General features: G+C 32.8%; 2 protein-coding genes across 2 annotated transcripts; both read left to right on the top strand.

Moving 5' to 3' along the window:
• Nucleotides 1-1,433: 1,433 nt before the first annotated feature.
• LOC145317974 (uncharacterized) lies at nt 1,434-5,762 on the top strand. Its single transcript, XM_080159265.1, has 2 exons — nt 1,434-1,774; nt 5,400-5,762. Exons 1-2 carry the CDS (start codon nt 1,676-1,678, stop codon nt 5,760-5,762), a joined length of 462 nt encoding a protein of 153 aa, XP_080015391.1. The 5' UTR covers nt 1,434-1,675.
• LOC145317973 (sepiapterin reductase-like) lies at nt 5,400-19,958 on the top strand. Its single transcript, XM_080159263.1, has 4 exons — nt 5,400-6,186; nt 7,378-7,562; nt 17,129-17,250; nt 19,524-19,958. The coding sequence occupies exons 1-4, from the start codon at nt 5,851-5,853 to the stop codon at nt 19,781-19,783; spliced, it is 903 nt and encodes a 300-aa protein (XP_080015389.1). The 5' UTR covers nt 5,400-5,850; the 3' UTR covers nt 19,784-19,958.
• Nucleotides 19,959-22,023: the final 2,065 nt, after the last annotated feature.

The following is a 22,023-nucleotide window of genomic DNA, read 5'->3' as shown; positions in this document are numbered from 1 at the left end:
TCTTATTTATATATATATTTAGATAAAAGATAATTTCATGTTCAATGGTAGATATTTGTGAATTAATCACTAATACAATCATTATACATGTAAAAAGCTATAATTTACGAGATTTTAATTAATATTTAATTGTTTACATATGTTTTTAGTCCATTTCAATCATTCTCGACAAGATTAAAGGTACAAATTATAGTTATAGAGTGGCTTCGCTACTAACAAAACATTTAAAATCAATAAAACAATTATTTTAAAAATTATTTTTGTATTAAATTTTGTCTGCTTGTTGTGTTGTAAGAATTAAAAAGTTGCACACGTCGGATTCTGCTGCTAGAACCAGTTTTTATTCTATCCGCGGCTTAGAACTGGTTATCCTATACTTTTGAACGGATTCCCTTCATCAAAATTAAAGATGTGCGGTTAGGAAGATTTTTGAGCGGCTACCCGCAGTTTAACTAGCGGTGACCGCTGTTTAGCCGCACGGCTTTGGTATATCCTAGCGGATATGACTATAGTCTGTAAGCAACTTTTTTCCAGCCAATAGCAGCAAAGATAACTAAACTTTCCCAGCAGAAATTGTGTATCGCATTAATGACGAGCTTGTGTCAATACCTTTGCTTTTTAATTAAATTATGAATAATCTAATTAAATGGAATCGGTATTCAAAGAATAACAAAACACTTTTCCACGATTTATAAGTATTTTATCTATTTAAAATTAAATTTTAGTCTTTTATATTTTTTCTTATTAGTTTATTTTTGCTGGGTAAACTTGTCTGCTACTGAAGGGATGGGCTGAAAAAAGCCGATACGGTACAAAAATATTAATTTTAAAGAAAAGTATTTATGTTTTCATTTATTATAAACTTAGGTAATATTTAAAAATTATCATTAACTATTTATACTAATTATTTTATTATGAATCTATGATAATAAATGCTTAGAAATAAGAAATAATTTGTTATTTTTTAAGTATGGCCGGGTACAATATTAACCCAAGACGCGCCGGTACATTAATAGTCTCCCCCTTTCCCACTTTTAATCAACCCTAAATCTTAAAAGGGGAAAAAGACTTTTTCCCCTTTTTTACATCTCACACTGTTCCTTAAACTAATCAAGAATTTTTTAGAAAAATGGACAAGGATATTTGTGGACATATTGACAGGGGAAAATTTGTCGTCAGTTTAGCTTGCTCATATGGATCTATTATTGGTAAGTTCTTTCATACAGTAGGAGGGGAAGGGGTAAAAAAAGAGGGGCGATGGGTGGTATCGTTATTTTAGCCAGCTTCGGGTATTACTTTATTAAAAACTGGTGCAACCTCCAAGTAATAATAAATTGATTGCTGAAAAAGTATCTTTTGTTTGTCATGATCAAAATATCTTGATTTTATTAGTGGACAGCGTGCTCTGTAAGCAGCTGAGTGAACAACACACCCACACACGCACACACACAAACAAAAATAACACACACACACACACATAAATTGGAAAAGATGTGTTGAGTTTAGAGTTGCTGCTACCATAATTTATTAAAGAATATTGGTCGCTTCACCCAAGTTATACATCCTTGCTTACAACCAAAAATACAAAAAAAAGTGAGAAATTGTTTTATTTATAAACTTTATCCAAAAACATTACTACTTTGTGTTTATTTTGTTATGATTATGATAATATTCGATGGATCCTTGGTGTAATGATAGTCAAGTTGTAGAAGAGTGTAGTGGAATAGCTCACCCCACAACTAATAATACAAACTTCTTTCAAGATAATTTTAAGGTTAGTATAATAGGTTTTTTTTTACATTTTTTGTGGTCTTTGCATGCTATCAATTATAAAACCTATGTTTTTAGTATTTAGAGAATTATATATTTAATTAACAAATAAAAGATATATATATATATAGAAAATGATATATTATTTACTTTTTTTCTGTACTTACTATCAAACCTTGTTAAGATTAAAGTTGCACAAAACCTGCCTTTTTCATGATTTTTCAACTATAAGATTAAGAAGTACATATATTTAATTAGGTAGATTTTTTAAAATATCAAATATTTTAAATGAAAATTATATTTATTTTAGCAAAAATTGGTGTTTTTAAATGTACTTATTTTATTATTTTTGTTTTTATTTTAGAAGAATAACTACTTAATTGTCTAATTTGTAACTTGTAAGATTTAAAGATATTTTTTTCCACAAATTTTATAAATAAAATCACTAAACCTCTTAAAATTTGGGTGTGTTTTTTTACATTTTCCAGTTTATATGATTGTACAACCATAATTGATTCATGGTAAAAATATTTTCATATATAGGTTTTCTTATTTATGGCATTTTTAAATTTAACTTTCATATATGTAAGATTTTTTAAAACAAGTTTTATTTTGTCGTTGAGTAAGAAATCTTGTTTGACATGTTATATGAATAGTACGTAATATTTGATATTATCTTTAAAATAATAGAGATAATCTAGAGACACGCACTCTAAATCAGCCAATAATAAAACAATATGGAGGAACAATTCGGCTATATTATTGGTAAAAAAGTGTACATATTTTAGTGAGAAAGTGCGTTTTTTCTTTCATTCGCATAATGAGTTAGCTGTAAATTGTTGCATTATTTAGGATAAAGTTTTGCTTGCCTAAATTAAATTATATCGTGTAAAAATTTCTCCGCTTATGTAATATGAAGCATATCCTATTATATAAAGTACTAAGCTTTTTTGTTTGTAGCGAAGAATCGATATGGTTCTCCTTTAGAGGGAAGCTTCTTATAGGCCCTGAGTTGGTTTTAGGCTATTTATTTTTTATGAATAAGTCTGGGTATGGTTTTATGCTATTTTTCTGCCCTTCCATATCCCTTTGTATTTGAGCCCCTAGATGCTAGGGGCGCAGCCGCTAGTGTATTATAAGGCAGTTATATATTGTTGAATTTCTTAGGATAGGCTAGCTTTTAAGTAAATAAACCCTCAAAAAAATTGGTCACTAGTATTATTAGAAAGAATCGTGTATAACCAATATAAAGGGGGGAGGCGGATGTGCCACTTTTTGAAACCAAAAGTAATACGTGCATGATCTCAGCCCACAAAAGAGTTACAACTCTAAAATTCTGCACAGCAGTTGCTTTTGTGGAGAACAATATGGAACTATGAAAAAACGGCGGCGGAACCGCCGCTCTTTCCGAAAACCGCCGTTTCACGCCGAATTTCTTTTTGCCTTTTTTCGCCAAATTAGACAGTTCTCAATCATCTGAGATAAACTTTTTTTCTCATAAAAATTTCCCTTATATTTATATATATTAATATTTCAAACATGTCAATATTAAAAAAAATTGCAAGCGTAAAATCTTACAAGTGTCAAGTGAAAATATACGCGAAATTTTTATGGAAAAAAAAGTTTATCTCAGATGATTGAAAATTGTCTATTGTGGCGTGAAAAGGCAAAAAAAATCGGCGGGAAACGCTGGGAGCGGTGGTTCCGCCGCCGTTTCTTCACAGTTCCATATTGTTCACCACAAAAGCAACTGCTGTGCAGAATTTTAGAGCTGTAACGCTTTTTTAGGCTGAGATCATGCACGTTTTAATTTTGGTTTCAAAAAGTGGCACATCCGCCTCCCCCCTTTAGGGAATATTCTGCTAGAATTTTCTTTTTAAGTTTTACGAATTTAGGGGTCAGATGAACCATCTAGATATGTTATATCTATTTATCTTGAAAATAAATACATATGTATATAATTTATAAGGCGCAGTTCTTCCAAGAAGGTGTGTTTAATTGTTATTACATGTTAGTTGGATAGTTTTACATAATTTTACAAGTGAAAAAATATTTTTTATGTTGCATATTTATTACAAATGCGTCCTGTTTTTCATTCGTAAAAGTAAGTTGGAAATATAATATTTTGAAAACTTGCAACTTAGCCATTTGCATCTAGGTGCTATGTATTCGAAGGGGCAAATACGGGTTAAAATAATAGCTTGAAAACAATACTTAAACCTGAAAATAGAATAGCCTAAAGACATCACAGGAACTATGTGAAGCTTACCTAAAATAGAGAACCCAATCGGTTCACTAGTCATTGAGATCTTAAAATTCAGAAAAATCTTACTAGTACTACTTTTATGTGATAGGATAACAACTATTAGGCAATTTTTTAAAATCTTTTTAAGTCACTTATTTCGATTTATTGTGCGTTTTCAAGGTTTATCAGATAAAAAAGTACATATGATTAAAAAAATTGCATTTCATTTCCTACATAATATTTTATTATCTCAGTTAGTAAACGTCTGAATATCAAGTTTGTGTATTCTAAATGAAATTTTATTAGTGAAGCTTCTCTATAATTCACTTTGTCTGTCCGTCAGTAAGTCCGTAACGCTATGAGTAAAATGTAATTTCTCGGCTGCTATTAAAAATAGACGGCTGATTTTTTAGTAAGGATTCTAATGGCATCTGCGTTTCTAATCTATACATTTTTTGTCCGTCGGTCAGTCTGTCTGCTTCAAAAGATTTAAACGTTATTTTTTAAGGTTTTGTGATTTTATTGAAGTTTTTGTATAATCTCTATCTTCTTTCCACTGATATGAGAAATGAACATCCGATCTGTAACTACCTCTGTCTGTTTGTCAATTCCGAGATTTTTTTTGCTCCGCCACTAATTGATGTTGTCATCCTTGTTGAAATTGATTTTTATAAAAGAATATGTTAATTTAACTTGATTGTATAATTTCTTGTATTACATTAACATGATATATAAATGAAACAGCATGTCTAGAAATAAATGTGTCTCTCCTTAGCATAGTAATAGATTCCAGTTGTTTGTTGTCTTTCCAAGTGTTTACATTTGATTCCAAATGTTTTCTTGTAAACAAGGGCATGCATAGTAACCAGAAAAAGTTGAATACGACTGTTAAGCTTTAATTGCACCTCAGGATTATAGTATATGAGTGGGAGAAGGTGCAAAAAACACCAATATCATCATACTCAAAATGAATAGTCAAACTATTAATAAACATTGATAAATAACACCTTTTATTATGTTAATGTTTAACATTTTTTCCCATATTTGTTTGCAATTCTTCGATATAAAGGTTTTTTATATCTGCCCCCCAAAATATTATTTTAGATTTATTTTGCTTGTTTGATATACCTTATTCATGGGTAATCACACCTCCCCCCAATTTCACAATTTTCTTGTTAGCATGTGATGAAAAATATTATTAACAAATGTGTTTAAATGAATTGAAATAATATTGAATAGTTTTAAACTAGTTAAACATTAAGTTTAGTTGTGGCCTGCATATCGGGACTCCTTATATATTCGAAAGAAAGAATTACTTTTTACAATAGGATAATTAAGATTTTCAAGGAACTTTAAAAAAGTTTTAATATCAAATATTTTTCAGAATGAAAGGTACGAGCCCCTTCAAGATTCAGCAGAGTATATAGATAGTCTGGAAACTAAACTGCGTAAAATCTCCAGTGGTAACAATAAGAACAAGGACAAGGCTCAGCATAGAGAGCAGGTGCTAGCTAATCTCCTGAGATCTGACAGCAAGCAAGTGCTGGGCATATTATCAGACTCAGACATAGCTCTGGACAGAGAGATTGACCGGAATCAGATCATCAGCCGGATTATTCCCAAGCAGCCGTTGACAGCCGGTGAAACTGTTAGGCTGATTCAGTCGGATGTTCTAGATCAAAACTTTGCCAAGAATCTTGAGGAATCTGCCAAAGATGAAGAGAAGCTGAAAGAATTAGATAATTGATACATTAAAAAAAAACGTTTTGTGATTTACCTAAAATTTAAAACTTTAAAATTTGTGTAACTGAAGTGTGATATACTTGTCAGGCAAAATGAATGATATTATTGGTGTGCGCTCATTTGTCTTGATAACTGGTGCTAGTCGGGGGTTTGGCCGTGCCTTGGCCCTGGAGATGGGCAAGGTGGTCGGGGCCGGCTCCACCTTGCTTCTCATGGCCAGGAACATGGCAGATCTGGAAACCACGAAAGCAATTGTCAGGGACGCCCGTCCAGGCCTCGCCGTAGAGCTGGTTTCCATCGACCTGGAGACGGCCAACCGGGAGACCTTTGAGAACGCCGTGAGGTCCAACTACGGGAGTGGAGACCACTCAGTGGCTGTGGTCATACACAATGCTGGAACTCTGGGCCAGGACGGAAGGAAAATCACGGTAAGATAACTTGAAGACATTGATAGGGGACCTTTGGGTCTTACAAGTGATGAAAAAGTATATAAAAAAATCGTCGATGCTTGAAAGAATAAAAATGTAATTTTTCTTGAAAAGGTTATTTTTTGTAACATGTAGTTTTAATTTAATACAATAAAACTTATACAAGGATGTTTGAAACTTTTTTTTTGACGGGAGTGTTACTTTTGACACGCCCCCTAGAAAAAAGTTTAATGGCTTCCCTACATAAAGATTCCCCGAGAACTCAATCGGTTCAGTCGTCAGCGAGATCTCAACCGACAGACAAAAAACTTACTTCTCATACTAAAAGATGCTTCAAAACAATTAATGCTAGGGTTTATTAAACATACAAGTCAAGCAAAGTATAATATCAAAATATCTTGAAATTGCTATAATTTTATTGAATTTTTTAATGTTATTTTCAAGTATTTCTTTTGCAATGGTAGGTATAAAAATTTGCAACAATTAATCAGGAAGGATAATTTCTACTTTGCATTTATGGCAATTGTGAATTTTTTAAAGTTTGCAATTTTCCATTTTTTAATTATGCAACCAAATTGCAATTTCAAATGATTTATTATCGCACGGACACTAATACATTTTTAAAACCGGTTTATGATTCAAGATAGAATTTGTCTCTGGCTGAAGATTTCAATAAAACAATTGAGTTCCCCATGTTTTAGAAGCTTCAAATAGGTCCCGGGCTATTTTATTTTAATATTAACATATTGGTAAGGTTTCAGGCTATTTATTGTCCTCTGAATGCAGAGTAGAGCGCCGCCGCTAGTATGAACATAAATTAGACGGAAACAAACCAATAAAATAAATTGCTTTAACTTTTTTCCCTACAGAAAAGCAAAAAAAAGTGTTGATTAGACATTGGATAAATCTGGGAGGGAGGGGGGGGGGGGGAGATGACATTGGGCTGTTTATGACACTAGTCCTGAAAGTATTATAATAACGTTTTCTTATTCGTTGGCTCAACAACTTTGGGGACTTAAATTAAATATTGATTGATTTGTTCTTTAAGGATAGTATCCAAAGTTTTCAACCACTAATCGTAATCCACAGAATGGGTAATTTTGTGTATAATCATTGGGCATGTACATCAATTTGTCGGCCATTGTCTTATTCCTTAAGATTCCTGGGATTAATAGATATTATTCTTTGTAGGATTTGACAGATATAGATGAGATGTCCAGATACTACCGTCTCAACTTGTTTCACGTCATCTGCTTGAACTCTGTGTTCAAGTCCTGTTTCCCGGCGACGAGGACGGTGTACATCAACATCTCCAGCATCCTGGCCCTGCAGCCCATGGTCACATGGGGCCATTATTGTGGTGGCAAGTCAGCCAGGTATTTATTGTATTGAAGTAAAAGAATAGAGGGGACACGAGTTATATATAACTACCCACGGGGTGGGGACCTTGGACCGACTTTTAATTGGGTCTTTTAAATCAGCTTATAGCGTCGGAAATATAAACACAGCCCAGTCGTTAAAAAAGAATAAAAAACAATTTGCTAGCAGACGTTATTATGACAGGGGGAAAATTGTAATCAATTTGGGTTATTCTATCTCTTCCCCTCCTACTGACTAAACAAATTACCATTAAATGAGGTTCATATTAGCAAGTTAAATAGGAACCACCATCTTAAAATTAAGTTGATAAGATTCAAGTCATAGATGTAAAATTGTCTCAAAATAACAAAATATGAATTGCTTGCCACATTGTTATAGGAATTGTATGCAAGATTTTAAATCTATAGGGCATAAACATGTCTAAAATTAATATTAGAATGAGCGAACGTATAAACAACATTACTTACGCTTATAAAAGCTTCTCTTTTACAAATATGCAGGGATCTAAAGGGATAAGACGATCGCTGATCAATTGATGTTCATCTCCATTGATGATACACAAAGTTCCCACTTTTGAAGATTACATTTAGTGGTTTAAACGTTTGAACACTTAACTTAATGATCCAGCTAATCAAAACACTATAAAAGTCCTCAAAATTGTTAAGCCAACGAATAAAATAAGCGTTATTATAAAACTTTGGGAACTAGAGTAAAGAACAGCTAAATGTCCCCTCCCTCCCTTCCTCCATGCAAATATGTGTAATGTATTTATTCTACTCACACCTGGAGCAAAGATAAGATTAAAAGTTTTGATAAGCTACACAGTTTCCTTAAGTACCAAATCTTTTTTTGCACTTTTTTACTTTTTATACTGTATTGATATTGATAGCATTGTTTGGTGTATGTCCCATGGGGAGGCACTAGGCAAACTTTTATCATAAGCAAATCTTTTCGGTAATTGTGGAATAATTGCATCATTTTTAGATATTAAATTATTTTCTAATAGTTTAAATAGTTTATATTTTCAACTAGCGGCTACGCCAATAGCATCTAGGGCTTCTATATTAGAAATAATAGGAGGGGCAGAAAATGGCATAAAACCATCCTAAGATTAAGTAAATGTCGTCATTCTTGATTTTTGAAAGTGAAAGTTTTCTATAATAAGGCTCCGTTCTTTCGTAACGGATAGCTCTTTTCGTTAATTTAGACATGTTATGGGTCATGTGAAGGAAACGAAGTTGCGGGATCCTTCATATTTTCACAGTAGCTTTTGATAGGTTATTTTAGGTTAGGTTAGGTTAAGTTAGGTTAGGTGATTGTCCTGCAGGGTTAGGCAATTGGCCCCGCAGGGGCTAGAAAATAGGAGAAAAGCTACTGTGCAAATATAATGAAACCCTCAACTTTGTTTCCTTCACATGACTGACCCCATGTTATAATTGCCCTATCGATTTCAAACTTGACATGGTGATTCCTTTAGTAGTTAGGTACGATTTAGAAAGCGTAGCAACTCTAGAATCGTTACCAGAAAGTCCGTACGACCATTTAAAACATGCTGATTTTCACCTTTTTTTATAACAACTTTTTGTGTAACATAATTATCCAATTGTGTAATATAATTCATCTGATTTTTGTATAAATAATTCCTAGGATAACAAGGTTAAAAATAAAAGTATGTTCTGCTTATAAAGTTTTGGTACACTACAAGAGTTTTTGTTTGCTTGTCCTTCCTTCTGATGTTAGAGCTCCGCCTTTATGGACGTTATTATCCTTGATTTTTTTTATTTATTTCCTGATAAGTCTGATTGTATCGGCTGAGTCTGTTATGGTTTATCAATTATCACGAGGCTGGGTAATTAGAATGGATTTATTATTACATGGATCTTACATCAGATTATCATGTATTCTAATAAAGTGAAACTAGTAGCTGAATTGAAAAACTATTCCCCTCAGCCTCCTCCTTTACCCCATCCCCTTTTCTTCTACTGGGGGAACAAACTGACCAATAAATGGTGTCCATGTTAGCTCCCCTGACATAAAATCCACGTATATTATATATCCATTGTAATTAGTTTCTCACATTTTTAGTTCCAGCAAAACTTTTTAGGAGCGAACCATTTCTTCAATTACGTTAGTAACACAAAGTTTTCAATTCAGTTTTGGCGTCTGGGAAAAAAAACATTTAGTTGAAAAGTAGCCACAATTAATTGCAACCCTATATACACTCTAAGGAAAGGTCATGATGATATAACCAATCAAGCCTTGACTTGGAACCCCCACATAGGAGAGAGGAAACCAGGTAGACCAAAAACAACCTGGAGGAGGGAATTTTTAAGTGAACTGAAAGCTAAGGATATTCCATCTTTCAGCAATGCCTCAAAATGTGCCGAAACAAAGGAAGATTGGAGAACCATTGTGCATGGCCTACGTTCTGCCGAGAACTAAAAGGCAATGATGATGATGATATATACAAGTAACAGGATGTCTATATGTATGTATATGTGTATATAAGGATCTCCCAAACCACTGAACCGATTTGGTTCTCTTCTAAAGTAAAGCTCCGCATAAGCCAAGTGGGAGGGTAACTTCACCCTCCCAAGAGAAATCTACCCTAGAAGAAAATAATCATCCCTCCCTCACCTCCAAAAATAAATTCCTTTTTCTTTATAAAATTGAAAGTAGTTAACTTCTACCTCTCTTTTCTTAAGTGCTACTAGAGGCTTAGCCTATAGTTTATTATAAAGAAAACAATATGTTTATAATAAGAATTTTCTTTTTCTACATTGTCATACTGTCTTATCACCTAAAAATAAATTGCATTTTTCTTCTCCTCTTTGTTATTAGCTTCGCTGCAGACATTTTTTCCTTGTTTTTTATTGTTTCTATTAGAAGCAAACTGTATATTACAAAAAACAAGGTATACAATATACATATATTCTAACAAAGAATAGTTATTTCTTTCATCGTATTATAAACAGCTTTCTGCGGATATAGAATGTACAATTATAAGATTAAAACCAGTTTTTTTAGCCCCGAGTTGCCGAAGGCACGGACTAAAAAAACTAATTTTAATCTTATTGTACATTTTTATATTCGTAGAAAGCTGGATATAATACGATGCTAGACATAGTTTTTTCGTAAGGAAGAGAACCGGTTCTTATCCACCGGATTCGAATGAATACGAGAAAGTAAATTTAAATTTTTACAGCTATGATTTATAAGGGGGGCGTCGGATCTGACACTTTTGCGTAAACAGGGTGCATAGGCTTTGTGTTAGGAGTTAGAGGATAGGTTATTTGGGAAAAAAGTTTACATTTGGGGTATATTTTTCTTATATTTAAAAAAAATTTTGATAGGTATCCAGGTTCAGGTGCTGCAGGCTGGAAGGTCGTTTCTGGAAAGGTATAAATGAAAAAAAATTTTGTTTGAAGAGTTAGAGATCAACTTATTAATCCAAATATGCATCTTAAGGGATGTTATGAACATATATGAAGAGATAATAAAAATCAGCCTCCAGGTTCAGGTACTGCAGGCCTCCAGGTGAATTCTGGACAGGTAAAAACTGAAAATTTTTACTTTTGAAGTTAGAACAAACCTTATTTAACAAAAGTTGCTACTTTATGGATGGTATGAACTAATTTAAAGAAAAATTTGAAATCGGGCTCCAGGTTCAGGTACTGCAGGCCTCCAGGTGGATCCTGGACAGGTAAAAACTGAAAATTTTTATTTTTGAAGTTAGAACAAAACTTGTTTTATAAAGTTTGCTACTTTATGGATAGTATTAATTTATTTAAAGATAAATTTGAAATCGGGCTCCAGGTTCAGGTACTGCAGGACTCCAGGTGGATCCTGGACAGGTAAAAACTAAAAATTTTCACTTTTAAAGTTAGAGCATAACTTATTTAACAGAAGTTGCTACTTTATGGATAGTATTAACTCAATTGAAGAAAAATTTGAAATCGGGCTCCAGGCTCAGGTACTGCAGGCTTCCAGGTGGATCCTGGACAGGTAAAAACTGAAAATTTTTATTTTTGAAGTTAGAACAAAACTTGTTTTACAAAGTTTGCTACTTTATGGATAGTATTGATTTATTTGAAGATAAATTTGAAATTAGGCTCCATGTTCAGGTACTGCAGGCCTCCAGGTGGATCCTGGACAGGTAAAAACTAAAAATTTTCACTTTTAAATTTAGAGCCTAACTTATCCAACAATAGTTGCTACTTTATGGATAGTATTAACCAATTTGAAGATAAATTTGAAATCAGGCTCCCGGTTCTGGTACTGCGGGTCCCCAGGTGGAGTCTTGGCAGGTAAAAACTAAAAATAATACCTTTGAAGTTAAAACAAAAGTTGCTACTTTGTGGCTAGTATTAAATAATTTAAATTTCGGGCTCAAGGTTAAGGTGCTTAGGCCTCCAATTGGATTCTGGTTAGTTTAATAATGAACGTACTTAATTACTTTATAATTAGAGCAAAACTTATTTTTAAAAATTGCTTTTTGAGTTTGGTATTAACTAAATAAAAAACAAACAAGCTTGTTTAAAATTATATAGTAAAGATTCTAAAGCTTCTATGGCATCTAATAAATTTTTTTACTTTGGAATACACTTTTTGATCTCTCTTCTTTCAGATAATTTAGAATGGGTTAATATTTTCCATCAAATGCAAATTGTCAGGAAATGTAATAATTTCTAAATGTATATAAAAATTTGGCTGATAAACAATAATCATATTTATCAATCGTGTAGCTAATTTTCTGTGTCTGACTGTCCATTACTTAGTTGCTATCACAATAAAATAGTTGAATTATTTGTAAATATTATACTTTATATTTCTTTAATCCATATGTTAATCTTCTGTTCACTTAAGGACATTAAATTTCCAATTATTTCTATTTAATCTTTTTCAGCAACATCCATCCACAACTTGTTTTCTTACCTGTTAAGTAGATATAGTTCTAACTCTTAAGTTAAATATTTTAATTTTTACATGTCCAGAATCCACCTGCAGGCATACAGTATATGAAGTTTGAGCTCGATTTCAAATTTTTCTTCAAATGAGTTAATACTATCCATAAAGTAGCAACTTTTGTTAAATAAGTTTTGTTCTAACTTCAAAAGTAAAAATTTTCAGTTTTTACCTGTCCAGAATTCAAATGGAGGCCTGCAGTACCTGAACCTGGAGCCCGATTTCAAATTTATCTTCAAATTGGTTAATACCATCCATAAAGTAGCAAACTTTGTAAAATAAGTTTTGTTCTAACTTTAAAAATAAAAATTTTCAGTTTTTACCTGTCCATCATTCACCTGGAGGCCTGCAGTACCTGAACCTTGAGCCCGATTTCATAGTTTTCTTCAATTGAGTTAATACTATCCATAAAGTAGCAACTTCTGTTAAATAAGTTATGCTCTAACTTTAAAAGTGAAAATTTTTAGTTTTTACCTGTCCAGGATCCACCTGGAGTCCTGCAGCACCTGAACCTGGAGCCCGATTTCAAATTTTTCTTCAATTAAGGTAATACATTCATAAAGTAGCAACTTTTGTTAAATAAGTTATGCTCTAACTTTAAAAGTGAAAATTTTTTGTTTTTACCTGTCCAGGAACCACCTGGAGGCCTGTAGTACCTGAACCTGGAGCCCAATTTCAAATTTTTCTTCAATTGAGTTAATACTATCCATAAAGTAGCAACTTCTGTTAAATAAGTTTTGCTCTAACTTTAAAAGTGAAATTTTTTAGTTTTTACCTGTCCAGAATCCACCTGGAGGCCTGCAGTACCTGAACCTGAAGCCTGATTTCAATTTTTTCTTAAAATAAGTTAATACTATCCATAAAGTAGCAACTTTTGTTAAATAAGTTTTGCTCTAACTTTAAAAGTGAAAATTTTTAGTTTTTACCTGTCCAGGATCCACCTGGATGCTTGCAGTACCTGAACCTGGAGCCCGATTTCAAATTTTTCTTTAAATTAGTTCATACCATCCATAAAGTAGCAACTTTTGTTAAATAAGGTTTGTTCTAACTTCAAAAGTAAAAATTTTCAGATTTTACCTGTCCAGAATTCACCTGGAGGCCTGCAGTACCTGAACCTGGAGGCTGATTTTTATTTTCTCTTCATATATGCTCATATATGCTCAAGATGCATATTTGGATTAATAAGTTGATCTCTAACTCTTCAAACAAAATTTTTTTTTCATTCATACCTGTCCAGAAACGACCTTCCAGCCTGCAGCACCTGAACCTGGATACCTATCAAAATTTTTTTTAAATATAAGAAAAATATACCCCAATTGTAAACTTTTTTCCCAAATAACCTATCCTCTAACTCCTAACACAAAGCCTATGCACCCTGTTTACGCAAAAGTGTCAGTTCCGACGCCCCCCTTACCTACATACTGACGGACTGACAAATCTGAATTTCTCTCAATTTTTTTTTAAACGTTTGAATTATGTATTTAACATTTCTAGACAATGAGAGCATAATTATTTGTTTTTGAAATATCATATGACTTTAGTATTAGGGCCACATGCAATTGATTTTTATAAAATTCAAGTTCTTATTGTAGAATTTTTTCTAATATTTGGCATTTTGTTGAAAAATAGTTTTGCATCGTTTTTCGGCGTCAACCTCCTAGAATTTTTTTCAATTTTCAAAATCTTGTTTACAAAGATGACAACATCCATAAACCTTCGTGATTTTTGCTCATTTGTGTGCTTTTCTTAGAAGCTCTTTCTTGTCTCGAACTATTTCTTTTGAAAAAAATGCTTCGTTTTTGAAAATACAAAATGATACACGTGCAAAAGTTGAAACTATTCACAGCTGTCTTAAATTAGATCAAAATAGATCCGAGTGAAACTTTCATGACTATAAAAAATAATTTAACATTATTGTGAAAATATTCGAACTTTTTTTCATTGTTCATAATTTTTCATTTTAATATCCGGAGAAAGCTGTCTATAATACGATGCGATAAATAACTATTTTTGACATTGTTGTCTTGTACCAATTAAAGACTGGAGTGTGTTTGATTATGACAAAGTAAAGTGAGGCTGCAGTAAAATAGTTTTCAAATGTAAATTGAGTTGGGGCTACGAGTGGATTGCTAATTACTTATACGGCTATTCTTCTCTCAAATGGTTGGTTTTGTACATTTATATTTTTAAATACATAGATTCTTAAACCGATTGAATTACACATCTTAGGATGGTTTAAGGCTATTATAATTTTAATTCTTAGCCTTATGCTAGGGTCAAAGTCTCTAGTAGTTTAATAAGCATATACTAGCTTTTTTAATACAGCTAGTAGATCCTTATTAATGGACAAAGATTTTTGAATTAAACATTTTAATAAGGATATTAGATATGATTTTTGTTTCTATTTTGACGAATAAGTTCAATGTTCATAATGTTTTGATGTCCCTGATATATCAATAACCACTTATGTTTACACTGATTAATTGACATGCCACCCTGCATCAAGTATAGACATAGACAACCTTGAAGAATTTGCGTAGTCCCACCAACCAAGGAATTCAAAGAATGTGAATACTTTATTAGTTATTTATCGCATCGTATTATAGACAGCTTTCAGTGGATATTAAAATGAAAAATTATAAGATTAAAACCAGTTTTGTTAACCCCTAGGAGCGATGGCTCGGGCTAGCTAAACTGCTATTGATTTTATGATTTTTACTTTAATATTCGTAGAAAATTGTCTGTAATACGATGCTATAGTTCATCTTTCAATATGGCTGAGAACAGGTTTTAATCCAGCGGATATTAATCGGGTTCGAAGCCATATTGGAAAATTATTTATATATTCTGCCCAGATCCCATCATAACAGTGTCAATGCTATGCAAAATTTTTGGTGTTTTTTTCAATTTAATTAAATGGAGTGTTATTTCTGTGCTCGCCAGGTTCTTTATGGTAAAGCAACAAATTTCACCACGTGGCATTTAGAATATTTATTGAAGCAATACATTTCACCACATGGATATTATGATTAGACTGGGTATATTTTCAATAATCCCCCCAACTGCCCTTTTTTGAAATATTTTTTACTATATGTAAGATTTTTAGATGGATAAAAATGTTGCATGGCTAGTTTTAAACTGGAAAAGAAAGACTAATATTTCTAGATGATGATGAATAATAATACGCAAACTTTGCATCTAATCTTCGTCTTCTTTTCATTGTGATGTTAATGAATAAATACTGAAATAGGTTATGGAATATGATTGTTTTTTTTCTGGGATGATCTCTTTCAACTAAGTGATGGAGAGGGGAAGAGGGCTTGAGATGTTCCAAAAATTGTTAACCTTACATATTTAAGTCAATTGTTTTGAGATTTTAAATAACAAATTCATATTAGGTATATCTTTTTTATCCATGATTTCCAATACATTACTTACTGAACAAAATGTCTTTTCCTCTGGGCTCGGCAGCAGCGACTAAGCCTCAAATTTAAACCCGTTTGGATGCTTCGAAAATCTTGAAAATGAAATGCAATATTTGGATCAGGTTTAGACTTCCAACTAATTTTTAAATTTCAAAAGTTGCTTTCCCGAGGCTTACAGGCGGTTGACGCGCTGCTGCCGAGCCCTGCTTTTCCATACTGAACTGTAATGCAAGATGAAATAACCCAAAACATTGAAAGATATTTGTTGTTACAGGGCAGATAAAAGTAAAAATTTGGTGCATTTCTTGTCAGGGAAGGAGGGAACATTGCGCTGTGTATTATTATTCGTTGGCTTTACAACTTTGGGGACTTTTATAGAATTGTATTGGTTGGTTCATTAAGTTGAGTGTTCAAACTTTTCAATAGCTTATTGTAATTTACAGAAGGAGTATCATGATAGGGGATGTAATCAATTTATTGGCCATTATCTTATCCCTTTAGATCCCTGATTCCTTGTTAAGTTCCCTCAATGCTCTATTCAAGTAGATTTATTTTACTGCATCCAGCTTTAGCTGGTATTGAACTAAAAAGAACATATAAATGAAAAAACAGAATTTGCCTCTAATTGCCTTTATTAGCTTCGCTTCTATTGGACATAATCGTTGTAATTTAATAAATATAAAGCTGGCCTACTAAAAACAATGTAAAGCCGAAGAAAATTCCTGTTTCTTGGTTATAAAGTCTGCATTTTGTTACTCTCATGGGAATATGGTAGGCTGCAGAATATTTACAACCAACTCTGCCAAATGACATACTTTCTAACACAGTTCCATGTTTTTAAAGATATGTATGTCGGTAATGCAATTAATGTTCTCAATTGATAAACTTCTTGTGGGCAAAATTGTCCTCCTTGTAATGATTTTTTCAGTATGTCTTCGAAATCGATTATATCCGCTGGATTCGAAACTGTTCTCAGCCATGCTGAAAAATCATGTATAGCATCGTATTACAGACAATTTTCTACGAATAATAAAAAAATAATCATAAAATTATTACCAGTTTTGTTGGCCAAGAAGGGCCAAAGTTCCGGGCTCACCAACCTGGTTTTGAGGTTAAATTTTTCCTTTTTATAACCGCGGAAAGCTGTCTATATAATTACATATTTTGTTCAGAGATGCTGTGTTCCGAGTGTTAGCAGTCGAGCAGCCAGAATCTGTTGTCCTCAACTATGCCCCGGGTCCCCTTGATACACCAATGGTCGATGATCTCCTTGCTGACACACAAACAGATCAAGGTTCTAATTTTTAATTATTATGGCAGCGCATAAATGGATATAGAATATACGTGGATATTATGACAGGGGAAATATGTCGTCAATTTAGGTTGCTGACATGGAACTCATTTAATGGTCAGTTGGTTCATCAAGTTTGAGGGGATTTGATGTAATAATTTAAGGAGGATTTGAACGGATTGGTCCCCTGCTTGTGTTTTTGTAGAATGCCTGACAAACCAATGGATAAAGTAAATTATTTCCTGGATGTTTAAGTTGGAATCTTCACACCAAAAAATCAGCCGTCTATTTTGAATGTCATCACAGAAAATTCTGTGACTGACGTAAATTTTTAATTACAGACAAGCTTTTACTAAAAAAAAGCTAGGTAGAATTAAACATAGGCATAGAGCCCATGTGACGAAACTGTTAAGTACATGATGCATATCAAATATGGTATCACTTGAAGGTTCCTAGTAACATAATATTTCAAATGTGCAACACACTGCTTATATGTGTGTGTGCAACATAAGCATAGTTGTCAAGATACTCAAATTAGTGCAGAAACAAAAGCATAATCGTTAAAAGCACGGATGTCAACACACTCCATATAAATGTAGCAACATCAATATTGATGTCAACTTGCTTGATTTGAGCAAAAACGTAAATCTGGATATCACCATACAATATCATTGTGTGTGTGTGTAGTCATAAGTAGTCATGGAGTAGGACGATACACAAATACTAGCAACCAGGGCCAGATTAAGTACTTGACAAACACGGTTCTTGTAAGTGCTTTATCTTTTTCTCGGTTGTCAGATTATTTATCTTCATAACAACATCTGGGATTGGTAGTCGCCTGTAAGCCTCAGGGAAATCATCCTTTTATAATTTTAAAAATCACCTGGAAGTCTAAACATGACCTAAATATGGCAATCCCTCTTTTTTCTCTGAAAAAAATCTTAAGCATGGTTGCCAAAATGTAAATTTTAGAGCAACAGCGTAGACGTAGTTGTCAAGTCACTCCTTTTGAGTGCATTATCATGAACTATATGATATATTTAAGTGTATCATAAAATTTAAACATGGGTGGCAATTTTTTTATACATTTTAAAAGAACTATTTATGATCAACAGAAATAATCTATTTTTTTCTGCAAGTTTTTCTTACTTTACTAGGATTTTTTCTTCATATTTTGAAGTATATTAAATCTGTAAGTTAGCGACCTTGTTACAATAAATATAGTACCTAGGTAGTAATAATTTATCTGGGGAGGAGGAAAAACAATTTTGTATGAAAAGATTTGAGCTGAGATGTGTAGAATGTTCTGATTTGGATGCACTTGCACACAAATGTAATGTTGCAATAATTTGCGATGCATTTCTTCACATCACCCCCTCCGCCCCCCTCCATGGTCCCCTTTTTTTCCTGGTATTCCAGTATTTTGGGGGTGTTCAAACAATCCAACGAAAGTGTCATACTTGCAAATTAATGTTTCTACGTAAGTCGTACATGCTTTCAATATTTATTAGCAAAAAGAATTGAATTAGTGGTTCGATTGGTGGTGTTTTTTTTCAGTTTTAATTGCAAGTATTTTTGCATAAGTGATGGAACACCGTATTCTGCCCTTCCATAACAGAGGGTAAAAAGAACTAGCAGTGAATGTGCCATTTTTCTTGCACCAATCTGAATATATTAAGGATGATAAAAAGAGTTTGTTCCATGTTTGAACATGCATAAGACACAATAATTAAAAAAAAGGTCAATTATTGTCATAATTTCCTTATTAATCTGGTACTTGAATTTTTTAGTCGTAAGGATTTATTATTACTTTGATCTTACACCAGATAATCATGAATTGTTATAAAGTGAAACTTTAAGCTGGCTAAAATGCGTTCACTCCCCCCCTCCCTTGTCCACCCCCGCCTTCTTTCCCACAGCATGAGCGAACTGATCAATAAGTGATGTCCTGTCCATGTTAGTAACCTAAATTAACGACAATTTTTTCCCTTATCCTCTTATATCCATTGTCGTTACACATCCTCTTGTCATGCCGAGGATATGACTGGTTCGATCTAAACCGCATATCTAATAAAATTGTGCCTATGTCATACAAGAGATATCGTAGACAAGAGTACTATTATATCAGTACAATGCAACGTCAAGACTTAGAGAAAAAAGGTCGTGTAATGCACTAGTTGGTTTTGTTTAAGGCTACTAGATTTTTTTATACTAAGGAAAAGATCTTGGTATTTTCATAGGTTAAAGACTTAACTAATAACTTTTTCATATTTTAGTGGTGCGAACCATGTTTGAGGACATGAAGCAGAATGGCCGCTTGTTACGACCCGCAGATTCAGCGGCTACGATGGTTGCCCTGTTGAGAAAACAAAATTTCAAATCTGGTGACCATGTGGACTATTACGACGACGCTGCCAAGGAAGCAATGCAGAGCAACACAGCGGCCTCCAGTAGTGGTGGCAGCAGTTCGGGTGCTGCCACTTCAAATAGTAGTAGCAGTGGCGCAGCAGCCGCCAACACTGGCAGCGGCGTATAGCTGCAACATTTCATATTGTCCCGTTAAAATATATTTAGTCCAGAGATAATGGTGTTTTGATTAAGCATTGATATTTAAATTTTAATTGTATGTATATTGGATGAGTTGTGGACATTGTTTGTTAAAAATGTAAACACAATTGGAATTGATTAAAATAAATAGTGTGACCTTTAAACTTAGAATTGTATTGTTTAAATGAATAATTGAACTATTGAGGTTTGTCTTTTTAGCGTTTACTGACCAAAATTTCTTTTCCTTTGTTAGCTGGTCATGAATAAAAGTTATTTACCTCATCGTATTACTTTCCGAAATTAACAAATTAAAAGAATGAAGTCGCAAGTTTATCATAAGTTTTGTTAGCCCCGGGAGGACGGAGGCTAGGTATAACATAATTTTTACATTCATGGAAAATTGTCTGCAATATGATGCTATTTCATTATGGCGGAGAACCGGTTCTAATCCAGTGTTATTAATCGGTTTGAAGCCATACTGAAAATATAATTTTAAAATTCCAAGCAATTTTTCTCATAATATTAACGTTAATATTTTAGAACCGAATTAATTTTGGAGGTTAAAAAATGTATAAAATCCGCTTTAAATAAGGGACTTTTTTTTTAACATTTTCGGGGCGTTCAGCTTCGTACCAAATGGTGTCTTTTTCCTTAGGAAAATAGCCTGTAACCTTGGTATTGTTCTCAACAAGCTGAATCTAATCGTTTCAGCGGTTATCAACATCTTACGCTGCACTGGAGACATTGTTCTTCTTGGTAATAGAAGGTTTTTTTAACTAGAAAAAAAACAGTTATCTAGAACATTCAAATATCACTAATAACAAAATTTCAGTGGTGAAAATCTCCTTTTCTAAGATCAAATTAAGTTCTGTTAGCCACGATTGGCCTAAGGCCCGTGCTAACAAAGCGGTATTCATTTTATGATTTTAATATTCGTGGAAATTTGTCTGTAATGATTCGACGCTGTACATGGTTTGTCAGTATGGCTTAAATCCGTTTGTATTCCATCGGTTATTAGTAATAAGCGGTATCGAAGCCACATTGGAAAAGTCCTTGATTTGGTCGGTAAAACGCAAAAGGTTTCATATCTAGTTTTAGCCAGGAAGGGAGAGGACAACGGCGGTAAAATTAATCTATCGTGCGTTTTCCTATCCCTGTTTTGTTGAATCCACAGCTTATCAAATAGTTGACCATTATCTCCTGTGTATGTGTACTATCCGGTTATATACGGACTTACTCATTATCATGGATAAACCAATAAGTAAATGCGCAAATAGTATGGAAATTTATATTTTACCAAGATCAGCTGTTAGCAGACAAGTTCAATTCAACTTTTTCATAAGTCATAAGTAACATGAACATTTTCACAAAGTAGGAACAAAATATTATTTAATTGTTCTTTTTTTTTTAAAAACAAATTGGTAATGTGAAATAATATGTTTAAGATTAGAATTTGTCTTAAAAGCCTAAAAATTAATGTAAGTGGAAAATAACAAAATTTGATTCTTAAAGTTTCTCTTTTACTTCATTTGGATTTTCTATGCTTTTACTTCAAATTAGAATAAAATGGAAAATAAACTCATTTACTTATTATTTTATCCCTGCTCATGCTAGATTCATCTAAAATTATTTTATCATGTTGGAAGGAAAACATTGTCATTGTTCAAGACCATAATTGTCTATATTACTATATTAGATTAGTAGATATTAAAATTATTGTTTTCATACATGATGTTTAAAGTCAGGGAACCTGAAGTCATTCAGAACGATTGGGTCTGGAGTAGTATTTTATCGCATCGTATTACAGACAGCTTTCCGCGGATATTAAAATGAAAGATTAAAACCAGTTTTATGATTTTTATTTTAATATACGTTGAAATTGTCTATATTGCGATGCGATTAATAACTAATTAAAAGTAATTTTTTTCTCAATAAATTATATCTTTTGTGTAGGTACTAAGTTTGCTTATTAAGGGGACTGGACTGAGAGGATAGGTTATTAGTGATAAAATCATTCTTATATGATGAATTTCACGAAGTTTTTAGATTTTTTGGATAGGCCTCCAGGTTCCGGAGCTCGAGGCCTCCAGGTGGTCTCTGTACAGGTAAAATTGAAAAAAAAATTTTTTTTTAAGTTACAGGTCAACTTTAAAACAAAATATGCATCTTTTTTAATATTATTCACATATTAGAAGAAAAAAGATGCATATTTTGTTTTATAAGTTGATT

The sequence above is a fragment of the Acartia tonsa genome, chromosome 4, assembly GCF_053477335.1.
Source record: "Acartia tonsa isolate MP-2025a chromosome 4, ASM5347733v1, whole genome shotgun sequence".
Lineage (NCBI taxonomy): Eukaryota > Metazoa > Arthropoda > Copepoda > Calanoida > Acartiidae > Acartia > Acartia tonsa.
This window is presented reverse-complemented; position numbering and strand designations above follow the sequence as displayed.

Coding starts and splice junctions, on each gene's coding strand:
- LOC145317973 (XM_080159263.1), top strand. CDS start 5,851: ATGAATGATATTATTGGTGTGCGCTCATTTGTCTTGATAACTGGTGCT. Junction 6,187..7,377: donor AGGACGGAAGGAAAATCACG/GTAAGATAACTT, acceptor TATTCTTTGTAG/GATTTGACAGATATAGATGA. Junction 7,563..17,128: donor TGTGGTGGCAAGTCAGCCAG/GTATTTATTGTA, acceptor TATTTTGTTCAG/AGATGCTGTGTTCCGAGTGT.
- LOC145317974 (XM_080159265.1), top strand. CDS start 1,676: ATGGATCCTTGGTGTAATGATAGTCAAGTTGTAGAAGAGTGTAGTGGA. Junction 1,775..5,399: donor TCTTTCAAGATAATTTTAAG/GTTAGTATAATA, acceptor AATATTTTTCAG/AATGAAAGGTACGAGCCCCT.